This window comes from Perca flavescens, chromosome 10, assembly GCF_004354835.1.
Source record: "Perca flavescens isolate YP-PL-M2 chromosome 10, PFLA_1.0, whole genome shotgun sequence".
NCBI classification, from domain to species: domain Eukaryota; kingdom Metazoa; phylum Chordata; class Actinopteri; order Perciformes; family Percidae; genus Perca; species Perca flavescens.
The window spans coordinates 16447785-16462542 of record NC_041340.1 but is presented as its reverse complement, the minus strand read 5'-3'; the positions used below and the strand labels follow the sequence as shown (position 1 = coordinate 16462542).

At 39.6% G+C, this 14758-nt stretch overlaps 1 protein-coding gene across 6 annotated transcripts; it reads left to right on the top strand.

Annotated features, from left to right (window-relative positions):
* The first annotated feature begins 92 nt into the window (after positions 1-92).
* On the top strand, positions 93-13073 carry nxf1a (nuclear RNA export factor 1a). Of its 6 annotated transcripts, XM_028589098.1 has the most exons (23): positions 93-270; positions 493-597; positions 2664-2723; positions 3073-3280; positions 4428-4599; positions 4701-4784; positions 5120-5224; positions 5496-5576; positions 5994-6063; positions 6364-6452; positions 6589-6696; positions 6824-6933; positions 9312-9348; positions 9745-9813; positions 9986-10041; positions 10204-10311; positions 10515-10573; positions 10697-10812; positions 10913-10955; positions 11050-11128; positions 12287-12469; positions 12552-12612; positions 12724-13073. In XM_028589098.1, exons 2-23 carry the CDS (start codon positions 528-530, stop codon positions 12760-12762), a joined length of 2007 nt encoding a protein of 668 aa, XP_028444899.1. In that variant the 5' UTR covers positions 93-270; positions 493-527; the 3' UTR covers positions 12763-13073. The 6 variants fall into 6 exon arrangements, with proteins under 6 accessions (XP_028444899.1, XP_028444903.1, XP_028444905.1 ...); XM_028589102.1 differs by lacking the exons at positions 93-270; positions 2664-2723 and adding an exon at positions 2533-2596 and having other exon boundaries at positions 511-597; XM_028589104.1 differs by lacking the exons at positions 93-270; positions 2664-2723 and adding an exon at positions 2565-2596 and having other exon boundaries at positions 521-597.
* The last annotated feature ends 1685 nt before the right edge of the window (positions 13074-14758 follow it).

Below are 14758 nucleotides of genomic sequence, written 5' to 3'. Positions count from 1 at the left end.
TGATATATATATATATATTTTTTTTTTTTTTTATCATTATTTTAAGTTCTCGTGCTGCCCCCCATGTGACATGAAAAAATGCCGCCCCGGGCGGCTGCCCGGTTCGCCCGTGCCAAAAACCGCCACTGAGGTTGAAAACTGTCCACCAGGGGGCCCCATGTTGTTGTTCGTCGTGCTGGAGAAAAGTGAGCGGGACAGTCTGACGGACCCCTGCAGGGACTGCAGACAGCAGGGAGAGTTTCCATTATCAGCACGGGAAATATCACAACGGTAAAATAAACTGATCGATAATTATTGAATCGTGTCTGTGAGTGCAGCATTATGTCCAACGGGATGCCATGCTAACGCTAACAACTAGCTAATGTTAGCTGCTCAACTGACTGGGGTGAAGTTGTAAAAAAAGTTTATGCAGATTGCGCACAGATACCGATCATGTGGAACTTTTCTTTTGAACGCTTTTTTTTATTAACGATAAAGTATCAATTTTGACAGTTTTCCTAAAGGTTGACATTGAAGAGTTTCCCTTGATGGATCGTGTGAGTTGGTCTCAGAGAAGCTACCCCAACCTAGCTGTGGTGACACGTGTGTTTAATGACGGTAAGTTTGGTTCATCCAAGTTTAGCCGTATAAATTGGCCTCAGTTCGGACATGTTTTCCTAGGGGTTAAGTCGAGTAGTTGTGTGTAGTAAAATCTATACCGAGGGAAATAAGTCTGATGGGGATAACACAGTTTAAATGTTAAAATATATATATATAGAGAAAGAAGGCTTAATTAGCTTCATCACCACGGAGGTGGTGCTACACCTTACTTTGCACGGCAGATGGATCCTCGCGAGATATCCCGAGAATCGCATCTGGCACGTCAGGTTAGCTCAGATGCACCAAAGAATTTCTAATAATAGTAGACCGGCTTTGGCTGCACCTTGCAGCAATTGTGCATGCTGCATCACTAAGTGGCAGACGATATTCCCCCTTTTTTATATATATATTTTTTTCTTGCAATTTGTCCGATAAATGAGAATGTGTGTACTGTTGTAGATAAAACTCGACTCAAGGACACTACTGAAGCCTGTGGCATTCTCAGTCAGCAATCAGTAATGGGAGGATTACCAACATCAGTATAACAGTTGGCAACACAAAACAGCAGATTACTCAAAAGGGGCATCCTTATCCAGTCAACTTGTTTCTACATTTGCACTTTAGTAACGTTACCATAACTACCAACGGACAAACCCTGGGCTAACCATGGGGCTAACTTTAAAGACAGCTGCTCGTCTTTCGCCTTTGTCCCTGTAGAAATATAGCTACAACCTGACGGCCTTTAATGTACCACTTAAGTATAATTAATGTATTTAATATCGACAAGTACTCAGACAGCCACTCATTATGCCTCGATGGTACCAAAAACTTCCAGGTAGGATAAGGTAGCTAGCTAGCTAGAATACACAATATGATATAGCTAACCACCGATATCCATAGCTAGATATTTAACTTGGCTAGCTAGATACCGGTTTATGAAATGCATCTCTGCCGCGGCCAGCTTGGGGTGGAGAACCGTTCTGACCATAAAGACCCATAGAAAAAGACAGACTTTTGTGCTGCTATTTTCACAGCAGAAATTAACATGTTACAGTCTGGTACAGAAAACGGTTCTGGTCTCTATAACGCTAGCTAACTTAACTCTTCATGACAACTGTACGGGGGTGAAAGTTATAACTTTGCAACTCAACCATTTAAGTATTTAAGCTTAAAGCCGCTTAGGCTACATTTGCTATCTAGCTAGCTATACAAAATACGGTATTTCGCTATGTAAAGCCACATTTTAATTCCTGTACCATACATGTCTGACATTTTGTAACAAAACAAATCGGTTGCGATAAATGATTGTTATTAAAAAAGATTTATTTTTTGGGCATTTTCAGCACCCATTTTGACAGGAGAGCAGAAGACACGAAAGGGGAGAGAGAGGGGGAATGACATGCAGCAAAGGGCCGCAGGTCTGAGTCGAACCCGGGCCCGCTGCGTCGAGGAGTAAACCTCCACATATGGGCGCCCGCTCCACCAACTGAGCCATCGGGGCACCCAATAAATGATTATTGTAATGGTGGCGGTCGACGATCGCTCCCATCATAAACATACGATGCAACGTTAGCTATAGCAGACCTCGTCAAAGATCCTAAACCGTCTCTGATCTGCCTAGTAAGTGAACAGCAGCGGCCAACGTTAGCAACATGCGACCACGGATTCAAACGTTTTTTGTTTCAATTCCCCGCGCCAATGTCTCGACCCGGAAGAGAAACGGTGTAATAAGTTGCATTTCCGTAGTCTTCTCGTCAGCCTGGCGTCAACGCGCTGGATAAGCTAACCTAGCCACCAGCTAGCTAGCTAGTTAAAGAGCAATCTGTTCGATCACGTCGTGGTCGGCTTTGTTGCCTCTGAACGATTTGGGATGTTGGAACTTCTTTCACAGTCTAGCATTTGTGTTTCGTGAAAGAGATAAACGAAGCCCTACCAATATTGTTTTTCACCCAGGGCTGTGTGTGTTTTATCTAACACTATTCCAGGAATATGGCGGACGGCGGTCATTACTACAACGGTAAGACACCCTGTTTACTTCAGCATTAACCTTACATTTTTGTGCTACTTGTACCATTTTTCTTCAGACCGAGGGGACTTTATGGTGAGGAGAGAGGTCAGGAGCACTGGTTGCATGGTCATTGGAGGTAAAATTATATCTTGGGCCCCCTGGAGATCTACTTACGTTACTTTACATACAGTAAAATAATTATATACAAATAAGTTAAAAAAAAAAAAAAAAAAAAAATTGCAGAGTTAATTATAACTATTTTATCATTATTACAATACCAGAGAATGGGTTAGTCTTAAAACACAATACATTGAATACAGTTAATACAGAGGTCGGCAAGGCAAGATTATTTAGTCGGTAGTAATTTGTAGGTTTTGTTTTAATAAATGTATATTTTGATCGGACTTAACGTTTTTTCTTTGATTGTGTATGTTTGTGGTGTGATATTGAAGTTAATACTGACTAACTTCTGAACAATTTCTCAGAACATGATGATAGAACCGCACCACAGTTTCGCAACCGTAAAGGCAGAGGCTCACACAAGGGTCGGTCATATGACCGGTCCCGCAGAGACCGCCAACGGGGAAGCCACTCTGGAGGCTTTGGTCCTGGGCCACGGTCTAGGCTTGATGATACTGATGCAGATGTGACTATGAGTGACAGCTCTCAAGACAACAGCTCCCAGCACAGATTGTAAGTATGGCTGACTGACCGAGACATTGTTTAACATTGTCATCAGATTTTTTTGAAACATAACTGACACTTTGCTGCAACACAAACAAATATATTTATTCACACACACAATGAGGCATATTTTCAGTTCATTGAACTGTATTTTTTGAGTTACTATATGGCCAACTTTGATCTTGACATATAGGCTAAGCATTCTGTAGCAAATAACAATAAACCCACTATTAATTACATTATCTTAATGCAGTGTAACTACTTCAGCATGTAAATAATGCACCTAAAATACAAACATTCTCTGACATGCACTCTAACAATGCAGCCCTATTTCTGATACCGTGGGGGGCCGCCACGGTCAAATCAACAGAGGAAACACAGGGCTTATTGATAAGCTCCAAAACGAGCACCTTGCTTTATAAAGTGGGCTTGGATAATTGTGTTGAGAGTATTAACCAAAAGAAACTTTCAAGAATAATAAGGTTAAAATGAAAACATCAAACGGTATGCTTTTTACACATGGTGAGTGACACACAGCCCGCAAGACATAAATTATTTCATGTGGCTTGGAGTAAGCTATGCTATAGTCGGTGGCAGGAAGAGAAAGTACAACAAGTCTGCCCATTTTCACTTTTAGTTGGCGCCAGGCTGCTTTCAGAGTATGAAATCCTCTGTAAGCCATCAACCTGCAAAAAGTACCTCTGGAAAAACAAAAGTAAAAGTAAATTGAGCTCAGTTCAGCAACTTTACCTATGGAATCACTGTTATCTCAGTGTTATTTTATTAAAACTTACTAGGGACTTGTATGCCACACATGCGTTTAAATACTGTTAAACTTGTTAGGGATCCCTGCCTATTGCTGATTACCGATTTCAGAGGCAGTAACAGCATAAAATGCATAAATGCACCATGAAAGGCAGTAAAACGGTCATGAAAGATAAGGATAAAAGACTGCTTTGATTTGATGTTTTACGAGGTAGGACGTGGACTAAAAATGTGTTTAGCCTTAAGGATACAGTAGGTGAGAAACATTCAATGTAAACAGATCTGTTGGTTTTGTTCCTACTGTGTACAGTGTACACAGTAGGAACAAAACCAACAGATCTGTTGTTAAACAAGAATGTTTCAATATATGGCCTTGTTTTGTCTTCTTTAGCAACCCATATGGAAGACCTTTTCGGAAAGGAGGAGATGGGCGCTTTGACAGAGACAGACGACAAGGCAAAGGGGGAGTAGGTGGCAGAGGAGGAGGAGGCGGCTTTAGAGGAGGAGACCGAGGGGGAGGCAATGGAGGAGGGAAAAGCCGGTCAGGCTGGTACAAAGTAACGGTGCGTATTATAATAGTTGGTATGCAGTATAACACAGGACATCTACACTGCTACCTCGTAATCTGTTAAAGGAGATCATGGTTCCCTTTTCTGTTTGACAGATACCACATGGAAAAAAATATGACAAGAAATGGTTATTGACAGCTCTTCAGAACATCTGTTCGGTTCCCTACACACCTGTACAGGTGAGGTTTAGCGCAGTCTTATGATTACTAATTTAAATATTAATAATAAAGCTTTTGTGTATTTCTAAAGTTAATGCAATTGGATTGGACCCTGTGCCTTTTTATTTATTTATTTTTTGTTTTTTTATGCATACATGTGCTTTGAATTCCAAAACGGTGATAGTTATTTGTGCTTCCTTTTTTATTTATTTGATCCTTGCCTGCTGATAAAAAGTATATTACCAGTCCCCATTTCGACACATTTCAAAGCTAAAGATTTAAAGGAAACTGTGTTTGTGGATACAGTCTTTGTATCAATGAAGTTTAATTGTCTCTTTCTCACCCTGTCTGTCCAGTACCATGTTGACCATAACCGGGTCCATTTCTATGTGGATGATTCCTCTGCTGCCAATGCTTTGCACAAATGTTCTCACAAGATTACAGACACAGATGGTTATAAGGTATGTTTGGTTCATAATGGAAATCTCATTCTTATTGCTGCAGAAAGTCTTTTAAGTCCGCTATTCTTAAGTTTTCTTATATGTATCGTCAGATCATGCTAACACCCCTACACTGTCATTACGTTCCTATTCTATCTACTTTGACACGGTGTCACAACATTCTCAACCAATAGTTTTGCAACCATGACCTTTAAATAATGAATAACCATAAATCACACACCTCTATTTATTTAACATCTCCCTCATGTCACGTGCTGTTTGTTTCTTCAAGGTGGAAGTGCACATCAACCCCAGCGCGCCACCATCCTTCCTCCTCTCTGACCTAAAGCCTGAACACTTGGAGCACCTGAAGGTGAGCTAGATGAAGTAATAAACAATCTGAAGGGTCTGAATGGGGCTGAGACAATGACATTTTTAGAATTCCATGGTTCAAACTTAATTTAATCTCTAATGTGGAATATGGATCAAAATACATGAACTAAAAAGTAGATTAATATTAAGAAAAATTTGCAGTTTTTTGCAGTCTAGATGTCTTTTTAAATTAAGTAGTTTGGCCTGAATGATGGAGACAGTTGAAGTGCTACATTTTCTAAGCAACAGACTTTTGGGTGTTTTAGGAATTCATGTAAGACACAATTCCCATTCATGTTTTTTTGAAGTTGATTCCCTTTTCCTTCCGCCCTCTAACCAATCAAAATAAATTCTAAGATTCTATTCATTTTGACACATTTTTGCTGTTCTCACGTTGGCTGCCATTTATCTTTCACAGCAATGCATGGCAAAACGTTTTGATGGCTCCCAGCAAGCACTCGACTTGAACAACATCCGAACAGACCCAGGTAATTATACTTTCTCTCATCCCTCTCACACACATGATGACATGATGATATTGAACACTGATTCAACTAGAGGCTGAAAATCCATTCTAGACTAGTTATTGGTTAATGGTTGTTGCTGTTCAGACATTACTGCTAAACCATTGGAAAAAAAAAATTGTCACAACAATGTTGTTTTGCATTGAGGATGCAATAAATGATACAGACAATCTGGCGATGACATTCTTTTATTACCTTACCATCACTGAAAATAATTTCAGAATATTTTAGTATTTTGATTGCTAATTTTATTTTATGTGACAGATCTGGTGTCCCAGAACATTGAAGTCATCTTAAATAGGAAGACGAACATGGAAGCTGTAATCAAGATCATTGAAGAAAACATTCCAGAGGTAAAATGAATACAGCGGAAAATAACTATTTGCTGTTGTCATTAAGATGGTACACATCATAGCTGCTTTCTAATTAAGTGATGGGTCAAACTGAATGTGCTTACACTCGTATGTCTGTGTCTCTGTCTCTTGCCAGCTGACTAGTTTGAACCTGAGTAACAACCGTATTCACAAACTGGATGAACTTGCTGATTTGGTTACCAAGGCGCCTAATCTGAAGACCATCAACCTCTCTCACAATGAGGTGAAACTGGCTACTCAGTTGATCAAGCGAATAATAACCAGACCCGTGATTTTAATTGGGCCCTTAACGTTATGTCGTTTTGAATCCTTCTCACACCAACTTGTTCTGTGTCTGTGTGCTCGTCCAGCTTAAGTCTGACCGGGAGCTGGACAAGGTGAAAGGCCTGAAGCTGGTGGAGCTGTGGCTGAACAGGAACCCTCTGTGTGACCTCTTCAAGGATCAGGCCTCATACATCAGGTCAGTTAACGATTTTGGGGGTGAGGGGAGAAGATTTTATGGAAGGGACACAGTGGTGTGACTGTTCGTCAGCGTGTAGATGTGTCCAGAAGTCTTTCCTGTATGACAAGAGTATGCAGCAGCGTGCCACAAAAGAAGATCAAGCAAGCATTTGTATGTGTGTTAGTTGCCTGTATAATAATTGAAATCTTTTTTTTTCCGACAGTCAAGAATGAACTTTTACACCAAGCAGAGCCAGCTGACATTAATTTATTAACTCCTTGTATGTGTGTTTTGGAGAAAGAAATGGTCAAAAGAAACACACAAATGAATTTGTAATCCGTTCAAACGTTTCTTCTTTTTGGTTGTTCTACACATTTCTTCCCACTTGATTAACCTTTCTTCCTTCACACTGCAAACTAAACTAAAAATCTCTTACTTCAAAAAGTTGCTGAGAGGACATCTAACCATGATGCACTTCCACATGGTTTTCCTTTCAGCTTGCTTCAAGTCCTCACAGTTTGAACAGCCATCTTCTCTCTGCCAGTTATTCAGCTTCTCTGTGGGACATGCTTTCAATCTTTGGTCTATTTTATGGTTCTCAGTGATGCTGTACCCAGCACTCCCCTGCTAACATCCTTGTTAGTTATCCCTGCTGTAAAACACCATTGAACTGCTGTGATGTATACCTCTGAGAAGAAGCACTAAAAAAAGGACGTTCAGCTTGACAACCCTTTGAACATAATTTACTGTGAACTGCTTTCAAAAAAATATGAATCCACAACAATCTCTTGAGCAGTACTGTAAAACGTTGTAGGTTGTTTATTGGAGAGAGGGCAATCCACAGTTGTCTCGACAACTGTTTGGATGAAACCAAAGAAAATCCACAGCCAATGATTTCCCCTCCCCTTGTAGCATCCTTGCCCACTCGGCCCCTGTATAAGGCGAGTATGGAAGGCTGGATAGCCCATGACGGGTAAGATCCCACCTTGAAACCCCGGGACAACCTAAGGCAGGCACAGTCACGATTACTCGGCCTCAGTCCCTGTGAGCTCTGACTCACTGAGAACGCGACAAGAAGAAATTGAGATGATGGGGCTCGGTAGAAAGAGCTGTTGGGCTGAGGAGGAGGAGGAGGATGATATGTGTCATTTATTAATGACCAGTGATGGGCCACAGAGAGAAAGCAGCCCGTCTCTTTCACTAAGTTGGTTCTCTTGGCCTAAAACAGGCCTCTGCTGTTCAGTGAATGAAGTGCAGAGTTTGGCAAATGCCCTCAACTAACTTCTGAGGGAAATGTGTTCTGAACTGGAAATTGAAGTCCAGTTTTGCCTGAGATAAGTCAAACGAAAAAATGTGAAAACTCTTCCTCTTCCAATTTCTGATGGCTGTGACCAGTTTCTGATTGCTGTAACCAGTACATAAAAGCTCACCTATAAAGCAGAGAGAGTAGAGAATTATCACTCTAGTCCGATGCTTGATGATCTCCCAGTCCCTCTGTAACCAGAGGCGTGGGGCCAAATTAAGCTTGAAAATTTAAAGCTTACCGCATGAAGTCTAGTCTTCGCTAGTGAATGAAGACCCATCTCTTCGGAATTGATGGTGGCTATGAGATACTTAACTGATAACTGCTTTGTGTGTGTGCAGCAGGGGAAGGCAATAGGATGAGTGGTGGGACTGCTGCGTCCAGCTAACTCTGAGTCCAGCTTTCCTTTTTGTTCAGCTCTGTTCTCAGGTTGTCTTTCTTTATTTATTTTTTTTTTTTTGGTGACGTAGACTCATCGGCTTCTCAGCATCTTGGCCAGAGTTTAGGGGTGGGGCATGAGACCAGCGGTAACCACCGCTCTCTCCCAGCAGTGCATAAAATCTTTATTTCCCTAATTCAAAATGGATGTTTGCTGGTTTCAGCGCAGTCTGGTAGATCGTGGGACTCTGCATGTTTATATGTGTGTGTGCTCCTAGAAAAGTGTGCTTGTATTGCTTCCCCGTGTCAGATCTGTGTATATCTCCATATTGAGGGAGAGGGTGAGTATGCCTGCTGGTAAGTACACTTTGGGATGGGAGAATTGTCGAAGGGCACAGCATTAAACTGAAGGAAGGATGAGGGCTTGAACAATAATCCATTTGTGGATTTTATTGTATTAAAAAGATTAAATCCTTTGTGGCACTGGTTGTAGTTAACACTCAATTTCTATGTATTTATAAATGACTGTATTCTCCCAAATGTTTTTGGCAGTGTATCATTTTAAAATTACTTAAATTAAAAAGGCACAAAATGACATTAAATGGGTCAGCAGGTGTGACTGACCGTGCCTTCTACAGTAGTGAGCATGATTTATTTGTGTGTGGTGTAGTTTGTGATGATAACTTTCCTGCTCTTGATTTTTGTTCCGTACTAGTGCTGTGCGGCAGAGGTTTCCCCGGCTTCTCAAACTGGTAAGTCGACGCATTTATCTCATCACTTCATCCCTTTGCAATCATCTTCCGGAGTCCCCGTATTAAATGCTTTTGTGAATATTGTTTAAATCATCATCCAGCAATTACATTCATAACTTGATTAGACGTGTCAGGATCTGTCTGATTCAGCTCAGCAGATGATTGAGATATCGATCACGTAGTACGTGGGCTTTGCAGTGATTAATCAGAGCAGCACATTGCAATGTTGCGATTAAGACAACCTTCAGAGTTTCTACAAATTGGGAAAAGTAAACAGATTTTATCAAATAAATTTGCTGTATCTGGATGCAGTCATATTGCTAAAGAAATTAATACAAAGTGGCAGAAAGGTCTGTCAGTGCTAATTTCTCATGTATCTTCATGTGTTTGTTTTAGGATGGCCATGACCTCCCCCCACCCATTGGATTCGATGTGGAAACGCCCACCACTATCCCCCCCTGCAAGGTTACTTGTTTTGTCTTGTGTGATTAATTGTATATTGTTTATATACTGCAAACTGACGAATTGATGATGTCTTCTGGAATAGGTGACATTCTGTAGAACCTCTCCAAGATGTGATTTGTCTTCTTTATGCACCCGACTAATGTTTTTTGTTTTTTTTCATTTGACAATCCAGGGCAGCTGTTTTGGCTCTGATGAAATCAAGGTCATTATCCTTCGGTTCTTGCAACAGTGAGTTTATTTTTTTATTTATGTAGACAATCTTCTTGCAACGGTCAGTTGATCCTTGCCTGTTTTTCAGGGTTAATGCACTGGTAAAGTGACCCAACTGGTGGCTGATTCACCAGTACTGCTTTTAAATAAACTTCAAATCACAGGAACAATGTGTTGCAGGTACTACAGTATATACGACTCCGGGGACAGACAGCCACTCCTGGATGCTTACCATGATGGAGCATCGTTATCCCTCACAACACCTTACTCCACCCAAAACCCCTCCAGGTAAGAACACACAGACACACACTTCTGTATACATGTAACGACACTGAAGAACACATGAATAAATGAGATTTAAAGTTGTTCCACAGTTATAATTTTACTAAGTTGTTTGATTTTTGCATTGTTCCACCCATCATCACACCTCCTTATCGGAGTCTCAGCTGTATTCACATTGATTCCATCTGTCCCTGTCTTCCTGTTTTTAGAAGCAGTCTGGGAGAGTATCACAAAGACACTCGAAACCTGAAGAGGATCAAAGACTCTAGTGAGTTTTCCTATCAAGCTGTCATAGTGTCTGACTTGTTGAGACTCAATGTTTTTTTTTTTGTTAGTTTTTTTGATTTGCGATGCCTCCTGATGTTACCCTCTCTGAATCTTGCCTTTTTAGCGATGCGGTTTCGACTTCTGAAGCACACACGACTGAACGTGGTGGCTTTCCTCAACGAGTTGCCCAAAACTCAGCATGACATCGCCTCCTTTACTGTCGACGTAAACACCTACACAGTGAGATTATGTTTGTTCTGTAAGCCAGCACTTGTCATTAGCCTTTTACTTTCACTGTAAATCATTTCATTAATTCTGCAAAACTGTTTTCCATTTACAGAACACACTATTATCATTCACAGTGAGCGGAGTCTTCAAAGAAGGTGAGTTGTTTGGTCATCATGATTTTCTTTTGTTCTCATCCACTGCAAAGAGAAGTGGTGTCTTTGTTGCTAATGTGTCTTGTTTGTTTTTCAGTTGCCGTTGATGGTAAATCTCGAGAGTCCACCATGGCTTTCTCTCGAGTTTTCATCACAGTCCCAGCAGGGAATTCTGGGTAAGTTTAGTGAGCTCCCAATGGGTTTGTATTATCTTCCTGTTTTCCTTCACATTTTCCCTGAGGAGGGGTCATACTACTAAATCGGTAACAGTTGTGGATCGTCTAGAAAATGAACCTGCCACGAACTGAACGGTGACATTACGTTATATATGGTATGCATCTTGAAGTTCAAATTAAATTCCCTTCTTTTGTCTGCTACAGCATACATATCTGCTCTGTAAAACACTTATCACACGTATGGTCTTGAAAAAAAGAACACTGATAACCACAATAAAGAAAAGGTCACATCAAGCCCAGAAAAGTATTTCACAGGGCTGACACAGTGACAGATTCACACTCACACCTAATGACTATTTAGAGTCCAGTTGACATAACCTGCAACTGTGGGAGGAAACTGGAGAACCCAGCACAAAATTGAAGAAAGAATAACTAAACTTTACAGAATTTCATTTTCTGGGTGGTTGATCATTAATTAAAAATCATTGATTTACCAATGAACACAAAAAACAATAATAGAAGAGGTGTATAACATAAATAAATAACAAAAGGATAATATAAAATTTTAAAAGAGACAAAGAAATCTGAGGTCTCAAGAGACCTCGGATTTCTTTGTCTCTGTTGTGGCAGGTAGAGACAAACTGTCCTGCAGGAATAAAACCCCTTTATTTACCTCTTAATTATCGGAACAGTTTTTTAACTGCGGGGGGTTTTAACCTGGATGGTTGAAAATAATAGCCTTGTGTTTACATGACCTGCAAAACTATAGCATGGAACGTACTATTTTCTCTTTTTTTTTTTTTCTCTCTCTCTCTTTTGTAAAGGGAGACAAACAGAAACCCCAGCTCATTACCAGTACCCAAAGACTGGAGTTTGTTTTTGCATTAAGATAGTTTCACAGTAAAAAAGGGAAGTTGGATCCTTTTTAGGATAGGATATATTTTGCCATCTAGTGTTGAGGTTGGGTTAATGTGAGTACTTGCTGTATCTCAAAATTATTTTGAAAATCAAACTTCATATAAAAGTTGTCAGTTTGAAATAGCCTCTGCTTTAAGGGTGCTATACAAAAACATGCCTTGCCTTAAGTCATGCATCTACCACGTTACATCACCACCATGAGATATCTAATTTTCTGTCTGTGTTCTTTCTGGGCCACAGTGTGTGCATCGTGAACGACCAGCTTTTCATCCGGATGGCCACAACAGAGGAGATTCGCAGAGCCTTTGTTGCCCCCGCCCCAACTCCCTCTTCCAGCCCCGTCCCCACCCTAACTGCACCGCAGCAGGAGATGCTCACAGCCTTCTCGCAGAAGTCTGGCATGAATCTGGAATGGTCCCAAAAGTAAGTCTTGTTTTTGTGCATGTGGTATGACATAATTGAATCCCTTAATTGAAGATATCTGAACACTTAATCTCTGTTGCAGGTGTCTGCAGGACAATGAGTGGGATTTTACCAGAGCGGCACAAATTTTCACTCAGTTAAAGGTAACATGACAGTTCATAGTTCCTCTGTCTGTATTTCCATAAAGGTGTGGTCATTTATTATTATTTTATATAGAAAGGCCCTGAAATGGTTTTCCCTCTTTCTCTTTTCAGACTGATGGCAAGATCCCTGACGTTGCGTTCATAAAATAAGTGAAGAGTTGAATCATACTTCTGTGAAATAAAATCTGCAGTAATTTTATTTATGGCTTTTGTTTTATCCGTTACACTTTGCCTTTTTGTTTTATTAAAAATAATGTAGATCAAGTTGACTATTTTGTTTTAACAGCCAATTGTTGACCTAAAGACTGATGTTATGATGCCATTTTGGTAACCTTAGTTTTTGGTCATTCTATAGAAATCACTACATGTTAGGAATAAAGATATATGGTCAGTGGTTTAACTTGTGTTGATGTTGATTTGTTGTATTATGTTAAACAATAAAAAAATATTTTGTTACCCAACTGATACATTTCACTTTAGCCACAATAAGAACAAAATGTTGTGTGTGGAAGTTATTTATTGACCTGCTGGTTTCACACAAAGAAATTCTAACTCAAGATCCATTACTAGCTTTTTCTCAAACTTTCAACCGCTTCTTATTAGGGCTGCTCCCTCTTAGTCGATTAGTTGACTAATCTGTCGTTTTGGTCTTAGTCAACTTAGATTTCTTCAGTCGATTAGTCATGTTTTATGCTTCTTTTTCTTTTTTTTCTCCTCATGCTGAATGACTTATTTCCAAGAAACGTACGAGCACATCTCTGGTAAACGCAAGAATTAAAGCGTGCTTTTGCATGACTGCGGAGAAACTCAGATTTACAGATCTGTTGATTACATCAACTAATCGATTAGTCGATACAATTGAATGAGTGTTAGTCAACTAAGAATTTCTTCAATCGAGCACAGCCCTACTTATGGTCTATGTCAATGTATGAAGTTAGACACTCTTTATGGCAACTGAGCAAAGATTTATAAACTGCACTTCTGTACCTATCTTATACTTTTGTAACCAAAAATCAAGTGTTTATAACGCAAAGTCAGATATGAGAGTTTTAAATGAAACCACACGTAGCTATATTTATAGTTGCAAAGTAAGTCAGTTGAAAGAGCAACTGGTGCCCCAAAGTTTCCTAAAAAATGGTGTTGTAACAGTTCTGAACTATGTGAACTATTATATTTAATAAACCTGAAGGACCTGCTTGGACCAACAAATAACATGTACAAATCTATTCCAGTAGCTGAAATTATAAGAAATAGAGACCGTCTCTTTAAAAACTAAGCACACATTTTCTTACCATGATTAGGTTATTTTCATATAGCAAATACTGGATCTATCAACCTTACAGGGTGGGCATATGGAGCAGTTAAAAAACTGTAAACAAGCCCGTGGGATTAAAGGATGGGTTCAAATTTCTTTAGTCATGTGCCCATTTCAACATTAAAACAGTTTTTGCTTTCCATAATCATTCCTCCTGTTTAAGAACTCCCTTCCTAACATGCTTTTAATGTAATGATGAGATTGTTTCCTCAGACAGCATTACCATGCTTAGCTGCAGTGGAGGGACAATAAAACAAAAGACGATTTTGTACAAAAACTACTGGCCAACCACTTGATTTGACTAACATAGTGCTCGCATCTGATATTCGCTTCAGCTAAAGTTATGAATGGAATTTTGCACAGAATGAGGACCCATCATTTACATTGGAAGCGCATAAGGGATCTCTAATTGCCCAGTATGAACATAAGGAATGATTCCAGAAAGCAAAAACTGTTGAATACCCAATTCGACTGTATAAATTAATACAGTCCAATTGGGTATTCTGATTTTCCATTGCATAAATTAATACAGTAATTCCATACAACCAACATATCTGTTGATAAACAAACAAAAAACCTTTTACAATATAGTTATTGACTATAATACAGTATATGAAAGTTATTTATCTCAATCAGATTGAGTGTAAATCTAATTTAATGTAATTATATTTAATAATGCAATATAATTACAATGATTCCCCTTCAACTGTCCTACCAATCCTTCTCAAGATTTGTACAGTTGCTGTCACCTAAATCGTTAATTTAACTCAGTATTTTCTTTCTTTCTTTCTTTCTTTCTTCTATATATATATATACAAGACAGGTGTAATG

Excerpts from the sequence above, each read along its gene's own strand:
- nxf1a (XM_028589098.1), top strand. The coding sequence starts at position 528 with ATGGATCGTGTGAGTTGGTCTCAGAGAAGCTACCCCAACCTAGCTGTG. Across the intron at positions 3,281-4,427 it reads AACAGCTCCCAGCACAGATT|CAACCCATATGGAAGACCTT; the intron begins GTAAGTATGGCT and ends TGTCTTCTTTAG. Across the intron at positions 5,225-5,495 it reads CAGACACAGATGGTTATAAG|GTGGAAGTGCACATCAACCC; the intron begins GTATGTTTGGTT and ends TGTTTCTTCAAG.